General features: G+C 31.8%; 1 protein-coding gene across 1 annotated transcript in view; it reads right to left on the bottom strand.

Annotated features, from left to right (window-relative positions):
- Positions 1–25,151, bottom strand: part of LOC111707116 (chondroitin sulfate proteoglycan 4) — a 73,903-nt gene extending 48,752 nt beyond the window's left edge. The window contains exons 1-13 of the mRNA XM_023480123.1: positions 24,940–25,151; positions 11,644–12,131; positions 10,547–10,634; positions 10,207–10,279; positions 9,846–9,936; positions 9,592–9,647; positions 8,818–8,904; positions 6,299–6,491; positions 4,903–5,012; positions 3,042–3,152; positions 1,619–1,813; positions 426–614; positions 125–228 (exon numbers count right to left, since the gene is read on the bottom strand). Of these exons, the coding sequence (XP_023335891.1) occupies positions 125–228; positions 426–614; positions 1,619–1,813; positions 3,042–3,152; positions 4,903–5,012; positions 6,299–6,491; positions 8,818–8,904; positions 9,592–9,647; positions 9,846–9,936; positions 10,207–10,279; positions 10,547–10,604 (1,267 nt within the window). The 5' untranslated portion in view covers positions 10,605–10,634; positions 11,644–12,131; positions 24,940–25,151. The remainder of the gene's footprint in view (positions 1–124; positions 229–425; positions 615–1,618; positions 1,814–3,041; positions 3,153–4,902; positions 5,013–6,298; positions 6,492–8,817; positions 8,905–9,591; positions 9,648–9,845; positions 9,937–10,206; positions 10,280–10,546; positions 10,635–11,643; positions 12,132–24,939) is intronic.
- Between the last annotated feature and the right edge of the window lie 2,740 nt (positions 25,152–27,891).

Genomic DNA, 27,891 nt, shown 5'->3' with positions numbered 1-27,891 from the left:
ACAATTAACGAAAATTAAATAAAAAAGTAATGATGATAATGGTTGAAAGTAGAGAAATAAATTGTATGAATTGTTGTAAAAAGTTGGATTAATTAATCAATAAATTAATTTCAAGAAAACTTACCATGGGGGGAAGCTGAATTGTCCTTACAGGGTGGGTTGGAGCAGCTACAAGAATGACCGGTCATACCGTTCTGTGTACACACCTCATCACTCGTACAGGGATCCCTAGGGTAGAAAGGGTAAAGGGTACCGGGTACAGAAAACAATTTAGAGAATTTAAACAAACCAACGAAATTGATCTAATTAAATCCAATCTAAAATTCTCATTCATCCATTCATTTTTATATCTGAAGACGATTAAGAGAAGATAGATAAGCTTTTTTATTAATCCTTACAATTTTTATGAATAACCAAACCCTTACCTGGAGCAAGGGAAGTCCCAAATACATCCAGATCTGATCTCCATAGTTTCCATCACTTCAGGAAACCCGATCCTTCGTCCGTCCAGTTGTATCTGCTTTATACACCCCTGGAGCCCTGAGCTACCCGATCTTACACCATCCTTTATAGCTCTTGTTTTCTTCTTTAGTACTATACCACCAATGTATAACCTTAAAAGTCAATTTTATGCATTAGAATGAATAATTTAGAAACAATCACGGAGATTACATTGTTTACAGGAAAATAGTTCATTATGCATGTGATCATTTTCTACTGTATTTGTAAATACTTATAAATAATTTACAATTTTCCCAATTTCTTTGTTTTGTATAAACATAGTGGGTTTTTAAAACTTTTTTGTCTAACTAAATAATGCATTTTAAATCTTATTTTCTAATTTTTATCTATGTCAGTGGTTTAGTGAATCTTTACAGAATTTAAGTAAATAAAGTAAAATAGAGAGTTGTGCTCAGATATAAAATATTCAACGATATATTGGCAGAATTTATGCATAAATATCAAATACACTTCAGGCTTGCAGTGTCAGTAATCTGAATTTAGATTTAAACAATACACTACCATATTTACCCTATTTACCATATTTAACCTATTTACCATATTTACCATATTCACCTTATTTACCATATTTACCCAATTTACCGTATTTACAATATTTACCATATTTACCCTATTTACCATATTTACCCTATTTACCATATTTACCATATTTACCATATTTACCATATTTGCCCTATTTACCATATTTATCCTATTTACCATATTTATCCTACTAGCCTTAGAGGGCGCTTCGCGCCCATCTTCTAAATTAATTGTGAACATGTTCTCTATGTGTACATCGTAAAACAAAACAAAAATAATTCGCGGATTTTCAAAAAAATTTCGTGGATTTTCAAAATTTTTAAAAAATTTAATGAAGATCGAATTTTGATGGAGACAAATATTTAAAATTTCAATCATTCATAAACCTTCCCTGGGGTCCCTAGATGTCCCACAAAAAATTTGGGCCCGATCGGTTTAGTTGTTTTGACGTTTATTGGATACAAACAGACAGACAGACAGACAGACAAGCCAAATTTATATATAGATTTACCTTATTTACCATATTCACCATATTTACCATATTTACCATATTTACCATATTTACAGTATTTACCTGTCAGTGAGGTCGATGTGCTTTTGTGGACCCTTGGTTGGTTTCTTTATCTCAGAGTTTCCGTCCACAATTAGCTCGAGCAGATCGGAGTTAAAGGTGATGGTCAGGTTATGCCAGGTTCCATCAGATATACCCCGGGTGTGCTCTAGCTCAGATAAACCATTCCCTTGGTCCATCAGAAGCCGAAGTTTCCCTCTAATGTTTTAAATAATAAAATGATGAAACATGACTTTTAAGGTTATCAAAAACAGTGCACAGAAGTGAAAAAGTGTATGAAGATTTAAAGTGGTTTCTAAAATATGTATAAACACAACATAGAAATATCTGACCCGGCAAATCCAGATATATACGATTAGTTTTCTATTCAACACTGTAAACTTGGTTATACAAGGAGGGAAAACCAGATTATCTAGAGAGAGGGAGGAACCCAGTTTATCTGGAGAGAGTAAACAAGATTGGGGAGAGGAAACAAGATTATATAGAGAAAGGGAGGAACCCAGTTTATCTGGAGAGAGTAAACAAGATTGGGGAGAGGAAACCAGATTATATAGAGAAAGTAACCCAGATTATTTAGAGAGAGAAACCAGGATTATCTAGAGAGAGTAAACCGGGTAGAGGAAACTAGATTATATAAAGAGAGGAAATAAGATTATTTAAACTGCCAAAGAGGAAACTATATGAAAAGAGGACACCAGATTCTCTTAATTAAGAAAATTATAATCTAAACAGAGGAACCCAGAAGATCTTGAGAAATAAAACCAGATTACCGAGAGAAAGGAAGCCAGATTATCTAGACGGAGAAAACTAGGCTATCCAAAGTAAGGAACCAAAATTATCTTTTAAAAAGAAAATCAGATTATCTATAGAGAGGAACCAGAGCTGAAAACTTTAGAATGGAATATCCTTAATCCCGGTGGGGAAAATTAATCTGGAGATTAATATAAAGAAGAGAACAAGCATTATTTAATCTGGAGATTAAGAAAGAGAGTGGATCAAGCTTTAATTCTGATATCCCCCATTCAAAAGTTCCCAGCTCAGATTATGTAGAGAGAGGAAACCGGATTATCTAGAAAGAGGAAACCTGATTATGTAGAGAGAGGAAACCATATTATCTAGAGAGAGGAACCAGATTATGTAGAGAGAGGAAACCAGAATATCTAGAGAGAGGAAACCAGATTATCTAGAGAAAGGAACCAGATTATCTATAGAGAGGAACCAGATTATCTATAGAGAGGAACCAGATTATATATAGAGAGGAAACCAGATTATCTAGAGAAAGGAAACCAGATTATCTAGAGAGAGGAAATCAGCTTATCTAGGCTTATCTAGACAGAAGAAACAATTTTATCTAAATAGAGAAAATCTTATTATATAGTATAAGATTATGTAAAAGAGTTAAACCATATTATCTTTTTAACCTCACCTATGAATCTCCAGAGCGATGAAATCCTGGCTAGTAATATGCCCAGTATTGTAGAGTAGAACAGCACTGGACGAGATGGTTTTTACTGAGAATGCAACCTGTCCTCCGCTCCTAGAACAGACAAGTATTGCTAGAAGATTAGATAATTATATCAAGACTCTGGGGTATTTGTATATTACATATATATATATATATATATATACATATCTTTATTAAACTCATTTTGTGCCTTTTTATAGTCTTAAACGGGTTTTTAGAATATAAATCTGGAATCATTAATTAAAATCATATATATAATTAAACGAGACATTCGTACATATGTTTCCCCTGGACGGCAAAACGCCTGGACCGAATGAGCTGACACGATCATGGTGGAAAAAAAATAGAAATTCTTCTCTTTTAAAAAAAAAAATTTTCCACGGGCAACGCCGGGCCCTTTAGCTAGTAAGTAATATGTTTTATTTTAAAACGGAACAAAAATAAGCGAAGACAATATTATATAGCAAACAAAGTCCTTATGTTTTTTTTTATCAATAAGTTTTCAAACAGTTGGTTGGCATTCAGAAAGAAGTGGATACAAAACACCCAAAATTACACATCACCCAAAAACAAAACGCTCAGTGTTACAAATCGCCCAAAAACAAAACGATCAAATAACAAAACATCCAAGATAACAAAAAGCCCAAATTTACAAAATGTTCAAAGCTACAAAATGTCCAAAATATCTAAAGTTACAAAATGCCCAAAGTTACAAAATGTTCAAAATTCCAAAATGTCCAAAATAACAAAATTTCCGATATTCCAAAATGTCCAAAACTAAAAAATATCCAAAGTTACAATTTTTTAACTCATTTTGTTTTTATGTTTAAAATACAATGAAATATGAGCTAAATAACATTTCATATATGTTGTGACATCTGCCTTTCTATAGATCGTGTTATTATATCTTTTGTAACTTAAATCTTTTGTACTTTATGTTTTGTGTTACTTATATCATATGTTTAATTTGTTATTGTATATTTTGTAATTATTTTCTTTCAAATTATATCTTATGTTACTGAGCCGTGGGTTAAATCCTTACTATCAATATCAATAAACAATAAAATAGTTTGACATTTTTAGAACATTTTGGATCTTTTGACACCTTGGACATTTTTTAACTTTGGATATTTTGTAAGTTTGGACATTTCGTAACATTGGACATTTTGAAATCTTGAGTGTTTTGTTAATGGGTACGTGTTATGTTTTGGCTGTTTTGTTATTGGACATTTTGTTTTTGTGCGTTTTGTATGTTGTTTGTCAACAACACACAATTATTAAAATCTGTCTCGGATAGGTATAAGATTGGTGTTAACAAGCCGTATTTTCATTAATTTATAACCTTAGAGAAGGTTTTCAAGAAACAAGCGCTCATTAGGAAAAAATTGTGAAAAAGATTTAAGGAGATAAATTAAATTTATCTTTAAAGAAAACAGGATTTAAAAAAACAAACAAATTCCTTATTTTTTAGATACATTTTTTAGAAAGCTCCCAGTGCATTTTTTTCGATTAAACGCAACTGTTCGAAAATAATTTTTAGATATATTTGTATCGGAACACCTTTTTATGTAATAGCTATTTAAAGGAGTTGAGTTTTTGCCACAAACTCTGATTTTCTAATCTCTATTTTTTGTAACCCAATGTCGTAGATCTTAGATATTTCAAACTATTAGTACTAATATATTGAATGATCTAAGCTTGAAATATCATAGGTTTGCGCCATTAGGTTGCCAAGATATTGGGATCAGAAGATTTGAGTTTGTGGCAAAAACTCAATTCCTTTGTTTGGGCTTTAATAGAAATGTAACATTATCTCTATCACCTGGGAATCCAGGTTGGAAAGGATACATAGGAATCAGTGCTGAGGAATCCCATAGCTTCGCTGGACCCGGAGTCAAATTGTGGTGAGCACTCCCACTGGATGTTATAGACCTAAATATGGATAGTTATTTCTACTGATAAATTACGTGCCATATTTTGATGGATACTCCCACTGTTAAATAAACTAGATATTGTTTACCTTCAGTGAAAATTTTACTGATAGTGTTTGATTAATGGGTAGTATACTGTTTTATAAATCCATTTAACCAGATATACCAAACAGGGAAAATGGTAATTGCCAAAGTAGAATTAGATTAAGGATTGTATGAAGAGTTTTCCCAGCAAAAGCAAAGTGTATAACTTTAAATTCAAACTTTGAAATGTTGCTTGTGAACTGATGATCCTCAATGCAAAAAATTGTATTGATGTTCGATTTAGATTGTAGAATATACAATGTGGACTATTGACTTTATTGAATATATATATATATATATACGTAACATGTAAAATTTTAATAAGAAATAAAAAATATGGATTGAAGGACATATAATGAAGATGGTAGAATTTAGAATCTAGAAAGAAGAATCTAGAATGTATAGAATGTAGAAAGTAGAATATATAATATAGACTGCGAAATGTGAATGTATAGAATGCAAGGATTTGTAAAGTTTGAAATGATTCCTCTCTGCTTTACCTAGTTCAACTATTACACTAATCTAATCCTAATCAGGTTCTATAAACCACCACAAATTCCATTCAATCCATCATTTTATATTTGTAATCAATCAGATTCAGAACTAATATAGTAAAGGAGCTTTTTATAAGAATAATTCACAAAATTCTTTTAAGATTATAACATGAAAATCTTGACCGATGGATGCACAGAACTGTAGTTTTAGAATGTTTAAAAGACTCTTTGGTTGATTGACAATACAATTAAAAATAGTTATAGATGTATTTCTTCCCTTTAATTATGATTTCTCAATCTCTATATTTGTGAAACCCGATGTCGTAGACCTTTTATATTTCAAGCTATGCATTCAGAGCTGAAAACTTTAGAATGGTGGATATCGGGATTAATGCTTAATCCACTCTTTTTCTTAATCTCGAGATTAAATATTGCTTGTTCTCCTCTCATTTTTAATCTCCAGATTAATTATTCGATCAGGATTAAGGAATTCCATTCTAAAGTTTTCAGCTCTGATAGATCTAATAATCTAATTTTTATACCAAGAACTCAGTTCTATTGGGAATATTTTGGTTTATAAATACATTCTTTTTGCAAATGATTAAAACCTTACTGTAAAATCGACTGTTTCTCAATTACTTTAAAATTACATAAAGATAGTTAACCAATTTTTTTCCTGATATGAAATTAAGATTTTTTAAAACTGTACCTTGGCTTTATTTGAGGCTAAAGCAGCATCTTCAGCTTTCACCATAACATCTATTCCATTAAAGAACACACTCTCCATACAGCCTCTGAAGTTCTTCTGGTTCCCAAGGAAAACTTCGTTGAAGTCACCCATACCCCCCACAAATACACCATAGTGAATATTCAATTCATAGAATCTACCTGGCAGCTGAGCTCTAAAGAAATATTATTTTTAAGAAACAACGGAATCATCAGATTATTTACAGAGAAATTCTTTTGCTAAATCTAGCAATATGATTTATTATTTGGTTTTTAGAGCTGTGCAGAAGAGTGATGAAACAGCATTTTAAATAAATGAAACCAATTTTTCATTATCTTAAACATGCTCCAACGGAGTTGAGTCTTTGCCACAAGCTCAGGTTTTCTAATCCCTATCTTTGCAGTCTGATGGTGTAAACCTTATATTTCCTAAACATAGATGATTTGATCAAACAGAATCCATACTTTGAAATATTTTAAGTCTACGACATTGGGTTGCAAAGATATAGGGATTAGAAAATCTTATTTGTAGCAAAAACTTCATTTCTTTGCATCTATAAATATGTGGACTTTTTTAGTAGTAAGATTTAAATTTTTGATAGATGCCTAATCATGCTTTATTTCTGTACGTTAATGCAGATGTAACATAAAATAATAAAAATGCAAAGTATACCTTGATATACAAATATATATATATTGTACGTATATATACTTTGTGTGTTTTTATTCAACTGTACATTTACTATTATTTATAATATCCACTTAAGGTAATACTTTGTGTCCAAATTGACCATTTATCTAAAGGAGATCTACAACGCACATTAACATTTTTTTCAAATACAACAGCGGAATATAGAATTCAGCTGTTCAATCAAATCATATGTTTAACTGTACAACTAATCAAGGATTAGAGTATGGTTTTTTAAACCATAACAATCATTTTTCTGTTTTGCGATGTTTTGACCAGTTTCTGATTTGAAAATGGAATTTCAAAAATTATTTAATATATATATTTTTTTAGAGCGAAGTAAAAATAATTGTTTCATTAAAATAATTTTCGCTGTCGCTGGATTTTCGAACATTCCTGGAAAATATGAAAATGTCGTCTTCATTTTTTAAAATCTTCAAAACAGGAATAAATGTTTTCAAAAGTAACTCTCAGATCATGAAAAATATAAATATTATTAAATATCAACTATTTGCGAATGCGTCGAAAAATAATCGATGACTATTGTTTGTAATATCTGAATGATTTGTTTGGAATTAAATTGATTTGTTTACGATCCGAGTTGAATGTTGCATCTTTCTGAATTTGTATGGACACTACGTTCTTCGGTATTAGTCGTTATTAACAATTTTCTCCTCATAGACGCAAAAGACAGAAGTAAGGTTAGTATCGATCAAAAGCGCTTTTTTATCGCTTTAAGCCTATACCCCCTTTCATTTTTCGCAAACACTCCCTTTAAGTATTTGTGTTTATTTTTAGATCAAAGTGAGAAATAAGTTTAATTTGGAAACATTGATATGCTGCATACAGTGGAAACATAATTGATGATTTGTTTCAACTTGCAGTTACTAAAATGGTAAAACTTTTTTAAGACAAAAGTTTGAAAAGTTTGTAGGGCCGGTAGATATATACTGTGCAGTTTATAGGCTATTCAAGTATAATAGCATATTGAGAGTTTATAACAGATTAAACAGGTTTTTAAGAACTAGCTAGTTTTTCATAGTATTTTAGAACTAGCTAGTTTTTCATAGTATTTTAGAACTAGCTAGTTTTTATAGTATTTTAGAACTAGCTAGTTTTTAATAGTATTTGAGAGCTAGCTAGTTTTTAATAGTATTTTAGAACTAGCTAGTTTTTCATAGTATTTTAGGACTAGCTAGTTTTTTATAGTATTTTAGAACTAGCTAGTTTTTAATAGTATTTTAGAACTAGCTAGTTTTTCATAGTATTTTAGAACCAGCTAGTTTTTCATAGTATTTTAGGACTAGCTAGTTTTTTTATAGTATTTTAGAACTAGCTAGTTTTTCATAGTATTTTAGGACTAACTAGTTTTTCATAGTATTTTAGAACTAGCTAGTTTTTCATAGTATTTAAGAACTAGCTAGTTTTTCATAGTATTTTAGGACTAGCTAGTTTTTATAGTATTTTAGAACTAGTTAGTTTTTTATAGTATTTTAGGACTAGCTAGTTTTTCATAGTATTTTAGAACTAGCTAGTTTTTCATAGTATTTTAGAACTAGCTAGTTTTTCATAGTATTTTAGGATTTTATTTCCATTTCCATAATAATTTATTTAGATAAGCAGATAAGCGGGTCAGATATATTCACAACGGCAGCCCCTTTACTAAATATAAAACTATAAAGGTTTATAAAACGATAAATAGCATTTTATTATGCAATATATCGTAGGAACTAGGAAATAATTACTAAGGTATGTTACTTAAATCATTTAATTTGTGCAGTATGGTATAGATGTTAATAAACTATTTACTTTACCTTGATGTGTGTATTCTATCAATGGATAATTGTACATCTCCATTGTTTCTCTCTAACTCAACGCTGTGCCAGTTTAAATCATCAAGTCTAAATTTTTTGAATAAACGTGAAAAGAAAATAAGAAAATATTTAATCAAATTTTTTCCATTCTCATCCACCTGTTTTCTATTTGACTGAAGGGTGTAAGATTAATTCTTCTCCCACTAATTGTTCAAATAGTAAGGAAATTAAATTTTTGAACAGATCACACAAAGAAAAATACTTTTAAACTCAAAAAAACTGTTGTTGTCGCTCTTAAAACCATTTGCTCAGGACAAAAATGTTTTGGTTAAATGCTAAAAGCCGAGTTAATAAATAAACCTGAGCCCGCGATTCAAAAACTTGGGCTCGAGCCGTAATTCCTTAAACCCGACTTTAGACCCAATCTTCAGCCCAACTCTGACGACAGCTTGTGTCACGTGATTGACAGCTGAAAGATCTTCGGCTCGACTTAGGGAGTTTGGCCCAATGAAAATAAAACCGACCTTGGTTGGTTTTAGTGGAGAATAAGGCTCAATGTTGAATCTTCTTCTCATAAAAACTAAGAATGCGCCATGAAAATCCGCCAAATAGAATATTAAACCGGTTTTTTGAATTCAACTCTGTGGAAAACAAGATTCAGCTTGAATCCGAAAGCTCAAGCCGTAATTAAGGCCCAACGACAGCTTAGACCCGAGCCGTATTTTCCCGATTTTTTAAAATCGCGGGCTTTGACATATTAGTGCTCGAATATACCTGATATTAAGCGGACTAGAAACCTCTGTTTCGCCTGCTCCCAAATTGATGTGAATCTATGGTAATAATAAATTGTTTCAAAAATTTTATTTTGTGACTTTAAAAGTAAATTTTCTACTTAAAAATATAAAATTGATAAATTTTGATTGATTCTAGGTTTATGATTACTTTTATATCATCCAACTATATAATTGCAATATTGATGCCTCTGCAAATAGTTTTGTTTTTAAAGAATGAAAGTTAAATATCAATACCTTTATGATCCCCTGCTGTAGCATTATCAAACAATAATCTGTCTTCCCTGCCACAAGAAATAACAAGGACTCGGAGCGGGAGGTTCGAAACCTAAACATTATTCAATATTCCATACATATTTAACTTCACAAGAACACCATTTAACAATTTTCATTATTAATTCTTTTAAATTAATTGAAACAAAACACAATATTTTTTTTTTAAATTCTTCTAAAAAGTGCACACACTATAAAATTTCAATCTTCCGCATAATCTATATTTTTTGAGATTCTACATTTTTCGATGCATTACATTTCATAAAATAAAATTCTAATATTTTAATTGGTATGATTATGATAACATAATAAATTTTCATAATACCTGAATGAAACCTCTGTTGTACTTTTGGCATCTTGAAGGGGAAGAGAAACAAAACTTGAACCGAAGAAAGAAGCTAAAAATACTACTTATTAGGAAATTAAAACATAAACACAGTTTTTTTGTTCGGTTTCTCCAATTTGAATCTAATCATAGATCAAAACGCGATTGAACAGCCTTTTTATTTTTTATCATTTTCATCTAAAACGCATTCACTGCCAAAAAGTAGAAATACGGAAATGCGAAAAATGTATGTTAAATAGGTCAAATTGTGTTGCTGGCACTGCAAGACCAAATCGAAGTAGCGTGACTTATCATTTCTTTTATAATCTTTAATAAATACCTGGAAGCGAAGATTGAAAGAGGGAAAGGATTAGAATCACTTCAAATAGTTGTCGCATCTTCCCGGTTCAAAGAGAAATCCCAAAAACCTATTTCCAGAGGCCAATTTTAAATAAAATAGATACGCCCTTGAATTTCAGATAAATTAAGACTTATATATTTTATATTGTTTTTTAGTTTTTTATGGTATAACATATATATCTATTGTATTATGTATATATCTATTTTTATATTGTATTTTGTATATTGTATATTCCATATGATGTATCATATATTCTGCGTTGTAAATTATATATTGTATATTCCCGATCATTTAATCAACATCTATCATATTTACAGGGCAGCTGGGCGGGTGCTTCAGGGGACACAAACCAGAATTTGTATTATCCTCTTGTCATGGAATCTGGCGATATTATTCTGTTTTCGTTTATGTTTAAAATACACTTTCTATAGGACATTGCAGCACTTGACATAATTTTTAGTTTGTAGCACTATAAGATTGAGTAAGTTGTGACAGTTTGAAGTTTGCTATTTTGGCTCAGTTTGAATTCATCCTATATTGTAAATATTGAAGAAAAAACTTTACCTTTGGCATTTGTTGAGATAAAATGAAAAAAAAACAGAATACAAATAAACAGAAATTATTGAAAATTATTATATACTCTCATATTTTTATATTCATAATGTCCTCAATTGTTCCGATATGTTTCTTAGCCAATACTTTACTTCTCTTAACTGCTACAGTTTCCCTCTTGTACATTCTATAAATTAATTTAGATCCATAGAATCTTCCACTTTAGAGTTACTAATAAATTCAAGTGACATGATCTCAACCTATTCAAAATGGAAAACTTCAAACTGCTCTGAAGTCTTATTTACTCCATGTTATAGCTACAAATCCATAATCAATCAATGGAAAATAAATCATTACAAATTAATTACGATTACAGTAATATCATTAAGAATTGTGTGCTTAAACACCTTATATTTAAAACATTTTTCTTAAAAAATAATTTGTAATAAATGTGAGTGATAACAAAAGCTGGGAAACAGGTATAGAGACAGATCAAAAGTTTCAAAATTATTTGACCAAAGTTCCTTGTGTAAACACATGTAAACTGTGTGTCTTCATAGATTTCACAAACATCAACAGTATTTCTCCTTACAGTTTTCCCTCAAAGTAGCAGAAAATGTTTATTTATATTTTTCTTGTCGGTTCAACACTGTCAACTACAATACGTCCGAAGGATTTTTGACAAATTCTTCTTCAAAACTGAAGCTAGAAACGAACACTTCGTAGCTTTACATTCTTTATATTCAGGTCCATAAAAAAGTCTTGTTAGGAAATCAATGGATAAGGCCTGGCGACTCTTCACAGTCAGCCTGTTGTCAAAAATTCATGAAAAGTATTTGCACGTGTAAACTGTATGTCTGTCAAAATTAATTTTAACTTTAAGCTCTGTTATAATGTTCAGAGCAATGAAGACTTTGGAGTTAGCTGTGTAATGGAGCAACTGAACTAGTTGGAGCCAGGTGTAGTAAACCTGCTCAACAAATCAGATTTTCTTGCTTTCTCTACTCCAAACCTGAAAATTAAGAAATACATAAGATTTTTTATAATTGAATTACAAATTATGACATTTATATTCAGAAAACTAAACAAAACCTGAAAGAGTGTGCAGTGTATTTCAAGTTTAAAGTTAATGAACAAAAACTGAAACGAATAAAAACATCAAACTGTTTGTGCATATCTGCTTAAAGATAGCTTCTTTAAAATATTGAATTTTCGGAATTCCAAGAAACTTAGGCAAAAGAAATTGTTCAAAAGAAAATCAAGGAAATGTTGAACCTAGAGAATTTCAAGTCAAAAGTTTAAAGTTTTCTCTTTTTACTGTTTCTTATTACTTGAGCTGGGACATATGTCCTAATGAATGAGTACCCCAGCGTATTCACAAAAAATATTTAAAAGGAAAATTATGAAGTTGATCCAGAGTTTATAAAAAGTTCCAATTTTATCTTATCAATTATATATTTAAAAACTGGAATCCCAAACAAAATTATGTTGAAGTATAAATCCATTTTTAGAACAGTCGTCAGTATATCTATATATGAGGATTATTGTCCTAAACCCCTTTCCTCTCTTATTAACTGACCCCCTTGTAACAAGTACCAGACAGTGTGAGTTTTAATATCATTTAATAGGGAAGGAAAGTTGGGAAAATTGGAGAAAGAACTCATTTCTCATGGATTAAAAACAGTATCAATCATAGTCAAACTAATTTAATGTATATTTGATCTTACACAAAAAATCGTTAGATCACGCACTGTGACACTACTTCCAACATTAAGATCTTAATTAAGCAACATTTTTTAATTTCATGAATGCAGCGTTTAATTAACAAATAATCCTTAGTAAATATTCAATTATTTAAAGATTTTCGGTAATTATTTTTAATAATATTTTGAATCATTTAAAAAATTTTGTACTGAAATGTTAAGATAAGGTCATCTTATGATAGTTAAACGTTTAAATGATATTATGTATTCGATCACGCCTTCTTTCTAATTAAGGAACTGAGTTTTTGTCACAAACTCAAATTGTCTAATCCCTATATCTTTACAATCTTATAATGTAAACCTTTGATATTTTAAACTTAGATTATTTGGTATAACAGAATTCATAGTTTGAAATATCAAAGTTCTACGACATTGGGTAGCAAAGATATAGAGATTAGAAAAGTAGAGTTTGTGACAAAAACTCAGTTTGTAAAAGGTATTCTGAGTCCGAATTTAATGAATTTGAGCCGCGTCTCCAATCCGCCAAAAACCGGTTTCAATTGAGTGCAGCGGCCGGCATAAATCTTGAAACATTCAATACAATTTTAGGTGGAACCAAATGCATTTCTTTAAATGTAACATTATCTATGTTGTGTTGTCTATTTTGTAGAAGGTTACTCGTAAAGGCAACATACTTAGGGAAAAGAAAGCTGAAGGGTTGGAAAGGGCATGAAAATGAGAAAATAGACTAAGAAAGTCAGTTTGGAGTAAATTTGGGAGTTTGGTAAAAGTAAGCTCAGGAGTTAGGGAGGAGTATAGGCTGGAGAGCTGGGGATGTTGGTTAGAGAGGTAGGGAGAAGTAGGTTGGAGAGATAGGGAGAAGTTGGTTGGAGAGGTAGGGAGAAGTTGGATGGAGAGGTAGAGAGAATTTGGTTAGAGAGATAGGGTGAAGTTGGTTGGAAAAATAGGGAGAAGTTGGTTGGAGAAGTAGAAAGAAGTTGGTTGGAAAGGTAGGGATCAAAGTTGGTTGGAGATGTTGGAAGAAGTTGGTTGGAGTGATAGGGAAAAGTTGGTTAGAGAAGTTGGGCTAAGTACAGGTTGGAGAGCTGGGGAGAAGTTGGTCGGAGAGGTAGGGAGAAGTTTGGTGGAGAGAAAGGTAAAAGTTGGTTAAAGAGATAGGGAGAAGTTGGTTAGAGAGGTAGGGATAATTAGGTCGGAGAGCTGGTGGAGGAGTAGGTCGCAGAGTTGGGGAGAAGTAGGTCGGAGAGCTGGGGAGGAGTAGACTGTAAAGCTAGGAGTAAGTAGGTTGGAGATCTGAGGAGGAGTAGGTCGGAGAGCTGAGGATAGGATAGGTAGGGTAAGAGAAGATAACTGGAAAAGAATAGGTTGGGAAGCTGAAGAGTTTAAGGTGTAGAGCTTGGGATGAGTGGGTCTTAGAGCTAGGAATGAGTAGGTCGGAGAGGTAGTGAGAAGTAGGTCGGAGAGCTAGGGAGGAGTTGGCTGTATGTCTCGGAGAGAGTAGGTTGAATATCTGGGGAGGAGAAGGTAGGAGAACATAGGAGGAGTAGGCTAATAGCTAGGAGGGAGTAGGTTGGAGATCTAACGAGAAGTAGGTCGGAGAGCTGGGGATAAGTAGGTTAAAGAGTAGAGAACTGGGGAGGAGTAGGTTGGAGAGCTGGGATGAGTAGGTTATCGAGAAAACTAGAGAGGAGTAGTTTGGAGAGCTGAAAGAGTTGGTTAGAGGTTGGGAGGAGAAGTTTAGATAATCAGGAGAAGTACTTAAGTAAGCTATGGAGCTGGGGATGAGTAGGTTAGAGAGCTAAGGAGAAGTAGGTTAGAAAGCTGAGGAGAATTAGGTGTAGATCATGGGAGGGGTAGGCCGGAGAGCTAGGGAGGAGTAGACTATATAGCTAGAAGGGAGTAGGTTGGAGATCTGGGGAGGAGTAGTTCGGAGAGTCAGTGATGAGTTGGTTTAAGAGTTGGTTAAAGACCTTGAGAGGAGTAGGTTGGAGAGCTGGAAAGGAATAGGTTAGAGATCATGTGAGTTGAGGTTAGAGAATTATGTAGATGTAGTTTGGGAAGCTGGGGAATTAGAGGTAAGAAAGATGTGTGTAAGGAGAGACGATGTAGATGAGACGTGAATTTCTGCTGATACAAGCAGGACCTAGAGAAGTGCTTAAATCTTTATCTAGTCAAATAAATATCAGGAAATGAAAATAAAAAATTCCAGAGGATCGCAATTTCTATTGCTATTTTGTTCTCTGGTAATCAGTTTTGGAATCGACACTTAATTTGATTTTTTATCTCTTCTTTATTTAGATTCACGTTCCCTCGTTCCCCTTTCCTGAATTTTCCTAACTCGTATTCCCATCAATATACAACTTTCCTTCCCCATATTCGTCCCATTCAACCCCCCCCCCCCCCCCTACATGGAATTTAACAGTGCATAGTTTCACCTATATACTCAAATAGCGTAACAGGGATCTAGTTACTTCGTACGTGCTATAGGAGTTGTAGAAATTACTAATAAATACATAGCATATATATTATAAATATTCGAATCCATGTGATTAATATTTACAATATTTCTATGCTAACAAATTTTGATAAATCAAATTTTCCATGTTTATAGAGACATTGCTCATATATATACACAAAGTAAGGACAATTTTCCTTACTTTTATCAACTGTAGATATATTTGGTTCGTTTTGATCCGAATTTTAATGCGTGTACCTCACATGAACCAAGGGAAGCCTGCTTCAGAGATATATTTAACTTGTCAATCAAATATTAAAACGGCTGAAGCTATGATAATAATTGGTTTATAGTTGCATTTAATAAAAAACAGAAAACACTTGGAAATATTTCTTTGTTATTGTTTTAGAAGAAGAAAGGCTTGCAGATAGATCAACAAGAAAAGCTAATATTATTACTGTAAAAAAGGGGCACCAAGAGCCCTTGAAGCTAATTGATATTTTTTATGTTATTCTTCTTTGGTAATTAACAAAACCAATATAAAATCATAACTCTAAAAGCAGGCAGTTTTCTTTTCAAAGAAAACCACAGATGTGCAATAATAACTTACCCTAACCCTAACATTAAGACTTCAAGGCCCGTAAATATTATATTGGAATTACTCCAAGCTTTTTTTTAAGAAAACAAATATAGAATATTCCTGTAGTTCTACGTCTTCATTTATGTACTCTGGGGCAGGTAATAGTAGTTAGTGACACCCCGTGTATGAAAAAAACCTAATCTGTAAGTTTGAAGTGAGTGTAAAGGGAGGCTGTAAATTTTTATTTTATGTTACACATCTGAAATTGGTTGCACGGAGCTGAGCTTTAACTGAGAAAAAATACTCACACTTTGAAAATCATTCAAAAATCACGAAATTTTTGCGTACTTCCAATAAAAACCTTGTAAGAACCAAAACAATAATCTAAACGTTGCATTTGTGAAATCCTAACATAAAGTTTGTTTTAACAATACAATATACGAGAGAAGGAAAATACGCGAGGAACCTCACAATGCATGCAATGAGTCAAACCTGTGATTTGCAAATTCATAATCTGCTTTCCTCTTGCATGATTTTCTAGTACACAGAATTAACAGAGTTGGGAACTTTAGAATGGATAACCTTTAATCCCAACTACTAAATCCGAATATCCACATGTGGAAACGTTTAATTTTAGTCCTTAATCCACTCTTTTTCTCTCTCTTTCGATTTCCTTACATTATTTTCTCCAATGAGAGTGCAGGAATATAATTCGTAAATTGTATTGACCAATGACAGTCTTGAAAATAAATTCTATCTCATGAGAGAAACCCGCAATTTCTAACAAATAAAGAATTTGTTGTCGGCCATTTTGTAAATTAATCGGTGAAGAAAAATATTGAATAATGCGTTTGAGATTCTTTTGTAACCAATTTTAACTAATGTATTAATAAATAAATGGGTGAAAAATTAAGTGAAGGCCCTTCTAGTCAAGAAAACGAACCAATCTGGCGTTCTTAGAATCCAATTTGTTGATCTAAATATTTAATCTCAAGACTAACATAGTCTCGAGATTTTCAAAAACAGAGGATTAATCAATAATCCTGATATCCACCATTCTAAAGTTCTAAATTGAAATGCATCAAAAATGTTTATGCATGAAAATGTTAATTACATATAAATCTTAAATTTTTTAAGAATTTTAAGTCAGGATAAGAGATTTAAAAGATTTAACAAATTATTGAATAAATGGAAAATACCTTAAGATAACCTTCCCAACCTCGTTCGTCGGGAAGGGGGGAGAGAGGGGGGGGAAGAGAAATCTGTTAACTCTTACAGGAATAGAAAGGAGTGGGAGAATCGAGTTAAAGGGAAGGGGAAGGGGGGGTAATAGTAGGAAATTAGGATTGAATGGAAAGGTGAAGTTGAAGAGGAGAGGTTATACGATTACAAGCTAAATCTTCTGCAGAGGATTGTTGACTTAACTTCAATCCCGCGTAGAATTATTCTCTAGCAGTAGAAAGTAGGGCGGGTTGGAAGGGGGAAGGGGAAGGATGGAATAGGGGTAAAGGAGAAGGGGGGAAGGGAGACTTTCTAAAAGAGTTAAACCCTTAACATTTTCACTATATACGGGTTTGTTTGGGCTTCCTTTCTACAATATAAACTTCATGATACAAATTCGATTTAGTTTTTATCAAAGAACCCAAGTTTCCGTCTTTTACTTCAACCTGTCTGTGCCCCCTCCATCCTTCCCCCGTCCACCTTCCTTCCTTCCGACCTGCTTATCTGTCCCCAGCACAGGAACAGATTTCAAACATATTCGCTAGAAATCTGTGAAAATCTTGGAAAAGAAACTATTTTTAATTTTAAACTTCTTCACAAATATACTTTAATACTGCTGCGGTAAACTAGAAAACAGATGGCCAATCCAGGCAACCATATTATATCAAGATTATTCTCCCCCCCCNACTAATTTAAGCAAAAATGGTTTCAAGGGTTTTGATATTCATAAATTAAAATTGCGGATATAGTTCAAACCTGTAAAACTATCTATTGTATAATTTGCTGTGTTTTTTATAACTGGTCAAACAATAGCCGTCTTATATTTAATTATTATTCAAAATATTGCAGGGCTTAATAAAAACAAAAATTTAAAAAGATACTTCGTCTCTCTCCAAATATGATTGAAGCAACTCAGTTTTATTGTTATATATCCTAGAGTTATTGACTTTTTTATGTTTTATTGGTGTTTTTTGCCAGGTCAAAACCAACATCTGTCATACACCTTTCTTCAAATTATTTCTTATATGAGTACAAAAGTGGGGGAATACGGTTAGTATGGAGATAAATAAAAGGTAAATAAGAAGATAAGAAGGTTTGTACTAGAATGAATGAAATATGTAATAGGACGCTAAGATGTGTGTGAGGATGATCAGAAAGTAAAAGAGGACGGTGTATACAGGTTTGTAATGAAATATGTAATAGGACGCTAAGATGTGTGTGAGGATGATCAGAAAGTAAAAGAGGACGGTGTATACAGGTTTGTAATGAAATATGTAATAGGACGCTAAGATGTGTGTGAGGATGATCAGAAAGTAAAAGAGGACGGTATCAGGTTTGTAATGATATATGTAATAGGACGCTAAGATGTGTGTGAGGATGATCAGAAAGTAAAAGAGGACGGTGTATACAGGTTTGTAATGAAATGGACCGAAGGTATAAGATCAGGATGGTAAGGCTTGCATGAATAAATGAAACATAAATAGATCCATCAGGCTTATATTGGGTTTAATGGCAGATAAATAGGAGGATAAGTTTTGAATAAGGAGGAATAGAAAGTAGTAAGGACGAGAAATTTAGCATAAAAATTAACTGAAGACAAATAAGACGATACATATTTAATTGTGATGAATGGAAGGTAAATAGTACGATAAAGTTTGATGGACGGAATCAGTGTGATGAAGTTTGAAGGGATGAAAAATAAAAAAAGATGATAAGGTTTGTATGAGGATGGATGGAAAGTAAGTTAGACTGGTAACATTAGAGTTTATGGTTGTCTGCATTATACTAGCAGGAGACAGTTTACAGTTCAATTCATTCTTTAAAAAGTCAGAATATACAAATGTATATAAACTAGTCTTTCAAAGCACTTTGCGCCCACCTTCTTTTTCAAAATTTAATGAAAATCGAATTTTGTTCGAGGCTAATTTTTGAAGTTTTTATTATCCATAAACCTTTCCTGGGGTCATGTGAGGTATGTAGATATATTTGATAAAATATGAACAGTTTACACTACTAGTATATATAAACATGATCACAAATTAAAAAAAAATATCAGAAATTTTACTCTCAAACATAATATATTTTATATTTTCAAAGTCAAAAGTGTTAAAGACATACTTAACATAAGTTTCTGATGAAGCTTTATGTTTCAATATATTGTTTCTATTTAAGTTAACCCAAACATTGTAAATACATTTAGACGGTAGAAACAATATGTTAAATTTTATTGAATTTTCTAGGTGAACAACCTGAATAACAGACTATTTTTAGAACACACTTAAGTGATGAAAGTAACTGTCTGTAACACAGAAAAATACACATGTTCTTCTTTTTATTATACCCTATTTATCTTGAATTAAATATTTTTTCAAATATATTGTGGGTAAATAATCATATAACACCATAAATAACAAATTTTTCATACCTACATACTTACGGTATAGTACAATTATTATTTTAGCAAAAAATGCTAAGAACTGTTAAGAAGTAAGTATGTTTTTTCATTGCAATGAAGTCAAATTTATATCTTGTTCTCAGATCAAACGTTCATAGTTTTCAATATCAAAGGTTCACACCATCAGGTTGCAAAGATTTTGGGATTAGAAAAATTATGAAAAGTGTTTAGTTCCTTTGTGGAAAAGATATTTAAAAAGTTTTCCAGGAAATTCCATCTCCCGCTTTAAATTACAGTTTATCCTGAAACAATCTAAAAATTATAAGTTTAAACCTTATCCTAATATAGCGAGACTAGATATTTCGTTAGTCCAAATATTGAAAAGAAAATAAACAAACAGCTTAAGCAGGGAATATTTATGTATCAAAGGCAGAAAAGCATTCCGACATTTTTACATTCTTGTACTTTCTACAATAGTTGATATAGAATTTTTGTGTTTTTACTAGAAATTCCGTTTTCTAATAGTTTTTCATTTTTACATTTAAAATCTGACATCCTTAAACTCCTACATCTATTTATTATGAATCTTTAAAATCTTACTGACAGTTTTCTTTATCACACTTTCCAAATTCTACAATCTAAAATTTCTCTGATCTATTCCATTTGATAAATGTAAGCTAGTTTGGTTGAAAAAACGAGGAACCATCTGGAATTTGTCAAGAAAATATGAATCTTTGTTGTGCTTTTAATTGTTGACGCGATCTATTTTGATAATGATAATACTCTGCAGTCGACTATACTATCTCTCCAACTATATTGAAACTCAGAATTTCATTAAACTTGAATTGAAAAGTAAAATGAGAATTGATCTCTAGGTCTGGTTCTAACTTAAATATATATATATATATATATATTCAAGGGAATTGAGTCTTTGCCACAAATTCAGTTTTTGTAAAACCTATATCATTGCAAAGTTATGATGTAAACCTTTGATATTTCAAACTTACATTATTTGATCTAACAGAATTCATAGTTTGAAATATTAAAGGTCTACGAAATCCGGTTGCAACGATATTGAAATTAGAGAATCAGAGTTTGAGGCAAAAACTCAATTCCTTTATATATAAATGTATTGTTGTAAAGTTGTCGGACTAACTTCTTGATATTCTTGACTACCTTGTATTAATATACTGTAGAATATAATTTATTAATGATAGATTGATGTTTGCCAGGTTTATAAATACTCCGAGTATTCAAGGATTTCTAGTGTTTTTATAATCTTTTCTACAAACCAAGTTTTCTCTTTTATATTATAAAAGAAAATAAGTGAGGTTATTTTTTCATGCCTTTTAATCGAATAAATAAGATTTTTTTTTCAAAGTTTTCTCTTTTTAAATGTAAGGGGCCGGGTGGCGCTTTTTCGGTTCCTGACGTCTTTGTTTTAAGGTGAATATATATTTTGATTTTTCTAAAACTTTTAAAGGTTTGACGTTTTATTACTGTGATGTTTAGAACGTTAACAGTATATGTTTTTACTTTTACAACATTCTACAAACAATGATGCTTCCTTATCTTAGAAACAAAGGTTTATAGTTTAGGTATTTAAAAGTCTAAACCAAGAAATCATGTTTATATTCTGAAAGAACAATGTCTTATAGAGCTAAACTATCTATTCCTTTATTCTTTCATATCTTTCCTGCATAAATCTATTCTAGTGTTTAAATTCAAAGACATCATTGTTCTTAAATGAAAATACAAAACGGGCATATAAAGGCATGAACTTAAAGCTAATTAGTTTTCGTATTTAAAATAGTTTAAAAATAAAAACTTATGACTGAAAAAAATCATTTTCGTGGTTGATGAAGAAATCATCCAGAAGATCTAGGATATAAAGTTACCCGAAAATAATTATTTTTTTCAAACCATTAATAACTTTCAGATTTTTAAAAACATGAATTTATTCAAAATTCAATTTTATTGAAGATAAAACTTTCATTTGTCACGGAGTTTTCGAAAGTAAATTCGAATTTCAAATGTACACGCTTGTGGTACACTCATGTCATATATTATTAAATTCTAAACCATGGCAATTTTTTCAAATCAGCTTATTAGGTTTGGTGTACAAATGTGGTGCAAAAGTTGTAAAGGAAAGAAAAGATCTCGAGGGTTGTTTACTTCTATTTGATTTTTACTTGTAAATATATTTTGGTTCTAATAAATCTTGTTTACAAGGTTTCATTAATCTGATATTCATAAATTAATCTCAGTCCTTTCACACACACAGAACAGATTACAAAACTAATCAAAGGTTTCATCAAAGGCCGAGAAAATACTTGGGATGGCAGATAGGATAGGATTAAGGAGGGGAGGGTGAAAGAAGGTTAGTGTATTATAATAGAATGGGCTATAGGCCGGGAAGTCTGTATGTTTAAGCGAAGGATTGCAAGCAGTAAGTTTGAAATACAAGTTTTGTGTGGGAGTGATAATGGAAAGATGGCAAAGAAATTAAGTTTTTGACAAAAAACAAATTTGCTAATCCCTAAATCTTTGCAACCTGATGATGTAAACCTTAGACATTTCAAACTTAGTCTGTTTGATTTAACAGAATGTATCGTTAATTGAAATATCGGGTTAAAAAGATATAGAGATTAGAAAATCAGAGTTTGTGCCCAAAACTCAACTCCTAAGTTTAAGTGGTTTAACATTTTTTTTAAATTCTCAGCAATTTATCAAAAAAAATCCATAGAAATGAATACAAAATTTAACAAAATTTCTTAATATTTTTCATTTCTAAAAATACTTCGGATTTTTGGGCCCCGGAATGGAGAGAACACAAATCCCGAGGGTGAGAGGTGGTAAGGAATCCAAGATGTGCACTGTGCAGTGCAATGAGTAGGAGTGGGCTCTTAGAACCCCGAAAACCAAAGAGAATAGAATATATATTAGAGTAGAATTTACTAGAAAAAAGTGTAAAACGGCCATTTTCTTGTACTGTTTCCATACTGCAGGTGTACTTCACATATTTGTGCTAAATAACCTTTTGGCCTGGAACATCATTTTATATAAAATCTAAAATTAATATTAGAAGAAAACCAAATTATGAAATAGGCTGGTTTCATAATTGACCAATGATCATTTCACATAGACTCTATGACTTTCACTTTACAAACGATGATTTTCCGTTATAACTGTAAATCAAATGATGTTTTTATTCACCTAATTCATTTAAAAAAGTTTATTTAAAAGCTTTAAAACATTCGAAATTGAAATGGATAGTCTAGGGAACATGCTGAATTAGTGTACTATACTGCATATAATTTGTGAACATTTACATGATTTGTACACTTTGAACTCCCTTTCAGGCTGGAAGGAACTGATAAATTTCATACATACCGAGGGATTGTCTAAAGTCCACTCTAATATATATTCTATTCTCTTTGCTGAAAACCTAAAGCATCCTTTTAAAGTAGGAAACAGACCGCCTACCCCCACCCCATATATCTTTTTTAAATAATTAGTTCTTGTCAAAGCCAATCTTCTCATCTCTCTGATGTAGTAACCAATGTCTAAATGTCCAATTTATAAACAATGACAAATGAAAATTCAGGAGTGGTTAGCTAGAAATGGTTGTTTCAACAGGTGAACTCTTTAACGTTGTGAGATTGATCTCTGTCAGTACTTGTAAATGATGCTTGAACTATATAACATCTTGGTGCTTCTCCACAAGATAAGATTCATGGATTAAGGATTTTCAGTTTTCTCGTGAGGGATACTTAAAACAGATCGCTAAAGTTATTTTTAAGGAGTGCATATTGAGGTGCTTCAAAGCTAAACTGTACCTACAGAGATTAAGCTCTATTCCCCAGGTATAGAATTAGGGGGAAGGCTAGTAAGGTATTTAAAGGAAGATTGGTTGGTTGTTCTTTTTCTTCAAATGTTTATGTATATTGCATAAAGTAAGTGTTGGATGTAAGCTATAGAAGATCAGAGTTTATTGAGGAACGAATTAAATTATGATCTAAATTTCGGTTGTTTTACAACACATTGCTGACTTGGCAGTTTCCTCTGAAAATATATTTTTATGACAGAACCCTCACTTCAATACATTTTAAATTCGGGAATTTATTTTATCGCTAAATCTTATTTATATAGAAAATGCAAGCTTCACATAAATTGCATGCAAGCTTAAAGTGACCTCCCTTTTTGTCTTGTAAAAATTCCAAGAATTTTTCTCAATTTTCATTTTCTAAGGTATATTTTCAAGCATGAAATAAAAAAAAATAAAAGAAAAATTACATGCAATTGATATAAAAATAATTGTATACATGGATATGTTAAATATATTTTGTGAACGTGGGAAAAGAAGGTTCAGGTATGGTAGGAGGGCCAGGGGAAGTAAAAAATAGTAGTAAAATGTCTTAATTTTAAAATAAATAAACCTTCCTTTCATTCCTCCTTTTTTTCATGGTAGAAAAGCGCTAAATTGTAATATTTTTCTTCAATATTCTACTTAAAAAGTGTTAGTTAATTCTTTTTATAAAAACGGCTGAATTGCAGATCCGACCAATTACGCAACTCAAAACCTCACATGACCCCAAAGAAGGGCGGCTGGTTGAAGTTGAAAAACTTTTCCCGGTGAAAAATGTTGACATTTTTATTTAAGAAAATGCACCGATTTTAACAGAAAAATCTAATGCAGAGTAAGCAAGAGTTAAAAGCTAAACTTGTTGCTAAAAAAGGGACTTCAAGCGCCCTTGTATGTAAGGCTAGTTATTAAGTTAAAAAACTCTTCATTTCTATTCGTGACTTTTTTCTTCTGATTAGTATGCAACCCTTAATTTTAACTCTTTCGACGCAGCTAGCTGTTCATAATTTAACGTATAAATTCGTTGCAACAACCAGAAAATAAAGATGTTGTCTTCAGTCTCATAGCAGATCAAATAAGTCTTTTAAATATTTTGGCCTACCCTGGACTTCCATATAATTATAGAAAAAGTTTTTACTTTAGCTTTTTAAGTGGTTTGTAGTGTTCATGTAATATTGTAAAAAAAATACACTTAAAAACACTTTGTTCAATGTAGCCTTAAAAAAAAGTTGCCTTTAAGCAAATTAAGAAAAAACAAAAGCAGAATTTTATTTAAATTTCTTTACTGTAAAATGAATTATTGATTTTCTATAAGATATCAGATTATTACAACTTTGAATACTAAGAGTAGAATTTTATTTCGTTGTATGTTTTGAATCATGGATTGAGATAGTTAAATCGTTTTAATTAAAAAATGTATTCCTGAGTTTCAAAACAATCCTTAGCTTTAATTATACTGTGAAACATATTCATGAATCTAAAAGAAAAAGAAACAACTTTTTTATCGTTTGTATTCAGATTTATGTGGTCGAAAAATATATTCAGTTTTAAACAGGGGGGTTAAGGGGTAAAGGGGTTACCTGGAAGTATGAGAGATAGATAGGGTTGTTTGACACTTTAAGTTACTGGGTTTATTTTTGAAATAACTTTTATTTCACTCACAATTACACATTAAGTCATTTGAAGTGTAATATTCTAGAATTTACACACATGCATGTAAATATAAAACTTCATTAAAAATATTTTAAATATTCTCCTTTTGTTTCTCCGAAGCTGTCTATATGTTCTCTCACCGGAGGGTGATAAAGGACTGGGGGAAACTGTCCCGTAACTTGGACTTCGGCCAGAGGCTGAAATCTGCAGGAATAAACACGTGCTTTGCCGGGTGTGGGGCAGGGGATGCTTGGCGAGAGGTGGGGGATGGGGTTGAAAAGGTGAAGTAGGAGTGAAATGAGGGAAAGAGGGATTTAAAACTGCTGTGTGAGATTCAGGCAAACGTGCAGCCTCTGACTAAATAAATTCATAGAGTTTTATAAATACTAGAAAATAATTGATAAAAGATTGTGTTATGCAGGGCTAATGGTCAAAATGTTCGCCCTTCTGTAGAGTCCAGTGTAATTTCACATCCATGTAGCAATCAAACCATCCTGCCTTTTATATATCCAAGCCCTTTTATATACCCAAGCCCTTTTTTCAGGATCGAATATGCAAAAAAATGCAAAACGCATGCAAATACGAAATAAAGCATCCCACACTATTCAGCAATTCTAATAATTCAATGACTTTTTCAATTCAAACACAGCTGCGTACTTGTTAAAACTTAAAACTTTTTAACCCGTTTAATTGCAAACTATGAATTTAAAAGTGCCAAAAGGATAAGCATTTGTTGAATAATAGCTCTTAACTGAAAATCCATGTAATGTATATAAAATTCACAATTTAATTATATTAAATTGACCACAACCAAGTTCGTTCAAGTTTGTTTCAAATCCCAACCTGGATCCGGCCTCACATCTTTGCATATTCACTTGACCAAGTATGTAAAGAACTGTAGCCCATGAAAGAGACTCATTAAAGAACTTTTATAGAATACCAAACCCTGAATGAACAACTTCTAAAGGGGCAATCTCTTGAAAAGGCAACCCTCTGAATCGTTTCTTTTACTCAAAAATCTGTTCTATCGTTTTATATTTGAAACTCGATCAACCCAGCCTAGTCGACACAATTGTAGATATAAAGTGATCTGTAATAAGTATCATTCGTTTTTCAGGGGTTTATGGATTTTAAAAGGTATTTGAGAAGTTTTACAAAAGTCAAAATTGATTATTTTAAAAATTTGCTTTTCTTTCACTTTAATTTTGGCCATGAGAGAAAAAAATAAAGTTTTGAAATGTTTCTTTCTTAAAAACTCCTCTCCTTTAATGACATGTCCTCATTGTGAACCGTTTAACCGATATAATATCCTATTCATAAAATGTCCGATCTAAAAAATGTCTCCAATGTTGGTACTTCAAAGGAATTGAGTTTTCCTCACAAACTCTGATTTTTTAATACCTCTATCTTTGCAACCCAATGTCGAAGACCTTAGATATTTCAAACTATAAACTGTGTTAGGTCAAATAATATACGTTTAAAATATCAAAGGTTTACACCGCCAGGTTACAAAGATAAAGAGAATGGAGTATTCAAGTTTTTGGCAAAGACTCAACTCCTTTGTGTTCTCATATATTCCTAACTTCAAAAAAATTATTCGGTTGTCAAATACAATTTTTTGATGATTGGATATTATATCTATTGTATTTTTAACAGTGTTTTATGTTCTGATTCTGGGTTTACACATTATTAAAGTAGAGCCCAAACATGCACGAAATGTTAAATAATATTTTACATTAAGGAAATGCCCCCGGTGGTATTTTGAGCAGAGGAAACATCAGTAGGAATGGGGTTGAAAGTTGATGCTATTGCAGCCTTTGAAAGTTTCTTCCAGTAGACGTTTATTTATCTTTAAAGGTTTCGTTTCAAAGAAAAGTCTGGTTTGGTATTTTCTAAAACACAACACTTTGGCGTGCTACAACTTTAAAGGAAAAGAGTTACTCAACGATTAACTTTATTTAAAAACTTAACTTATCTAGTAAAATAATTGAATCTTTAACACATGATTTTATATCAGCTGATCTGGAAACTCCTCCTTGGATTTCTCTAGAAATATTCAGGAAGACGATATTCATATCCGCCACAGTACTCCCCCCAGAAGGAACTTACAACTTTAAAGGAAAAGAGTTACTCAACGATTAACTTTATTTAAAATCTTAACTTATATAGTAAAAATAATTGAATCTTTAACACATGATTTTATATCAGCTGATCTGGAAACTCCTCCTTGGATTTCTCTAGAAATATTCAGGAAGACGATATTCATATCCGCCACAACACTCTTCCAAACGAAGTTCAATCTCACTTATTTTTTGTTATCATAATGTAACGAGAAAATTGAGGTTTCTGAATATGAGTCGATAAAAGATATGTTTAGGTGGAGAGTCTGTTATATGAGAATGATTGTGAAAATGTATTAAGTTTACCTTGATCTCCCTGTAGATTAAGGTTATGTTATACATCAGCCGAAGAGAGGGGGGGATGATGGGTGGTGGTGAGGGGTTTGAGGGGGGAGCCAGGGTATTTAAATAAGGGAATGTAAAAGAAAGGTGAGGGGAAATAGAAGGGTCAACCCAAGAAATGTATTCCCCACCAAAGCAATCTAGGCAATGCTACAAAAGAATATCCTCCAGCTTCTCCCTTTCCCTGCCCGTCTGTTCATTGCTTCGTCCCACTCATCCCCCATCCCACCACCGTCTTCCCCAGTATCCCCCAGTATGCAGACATACTGAGCTTACATATTTTGACAGCTCCGAGACGAGATAATCAATTTTTTTTGAAAAACGGAACTTATAAATGTTTGGATTTCATGAAAAAAATAAGTCCGTGGCGGCTTCTCAGATGTTCTGACATTTAGAAATGTAATGATAAATGTATAA

The sequence above is a fragment of the Eurytemora carolleeae genome, unplaced genomic scaffold, assembly GCF_000591075.1.
Source record: "Eurytemora carolleeae unplaced genomic scaffold, Eaff_2.0 scaffold39, whole genome shotgun sequence".
In the NCBI taxonomy this organism is placed as follows: Eukaryota; Metazoa; Arthropoda; class Copepoda; order Calanoida; family Temoridae; genus Eurytemora; species Eurytemora carolleeae.
This window is presented reverse-complemented; position numbering and strand designations above follow the sequence as displayed.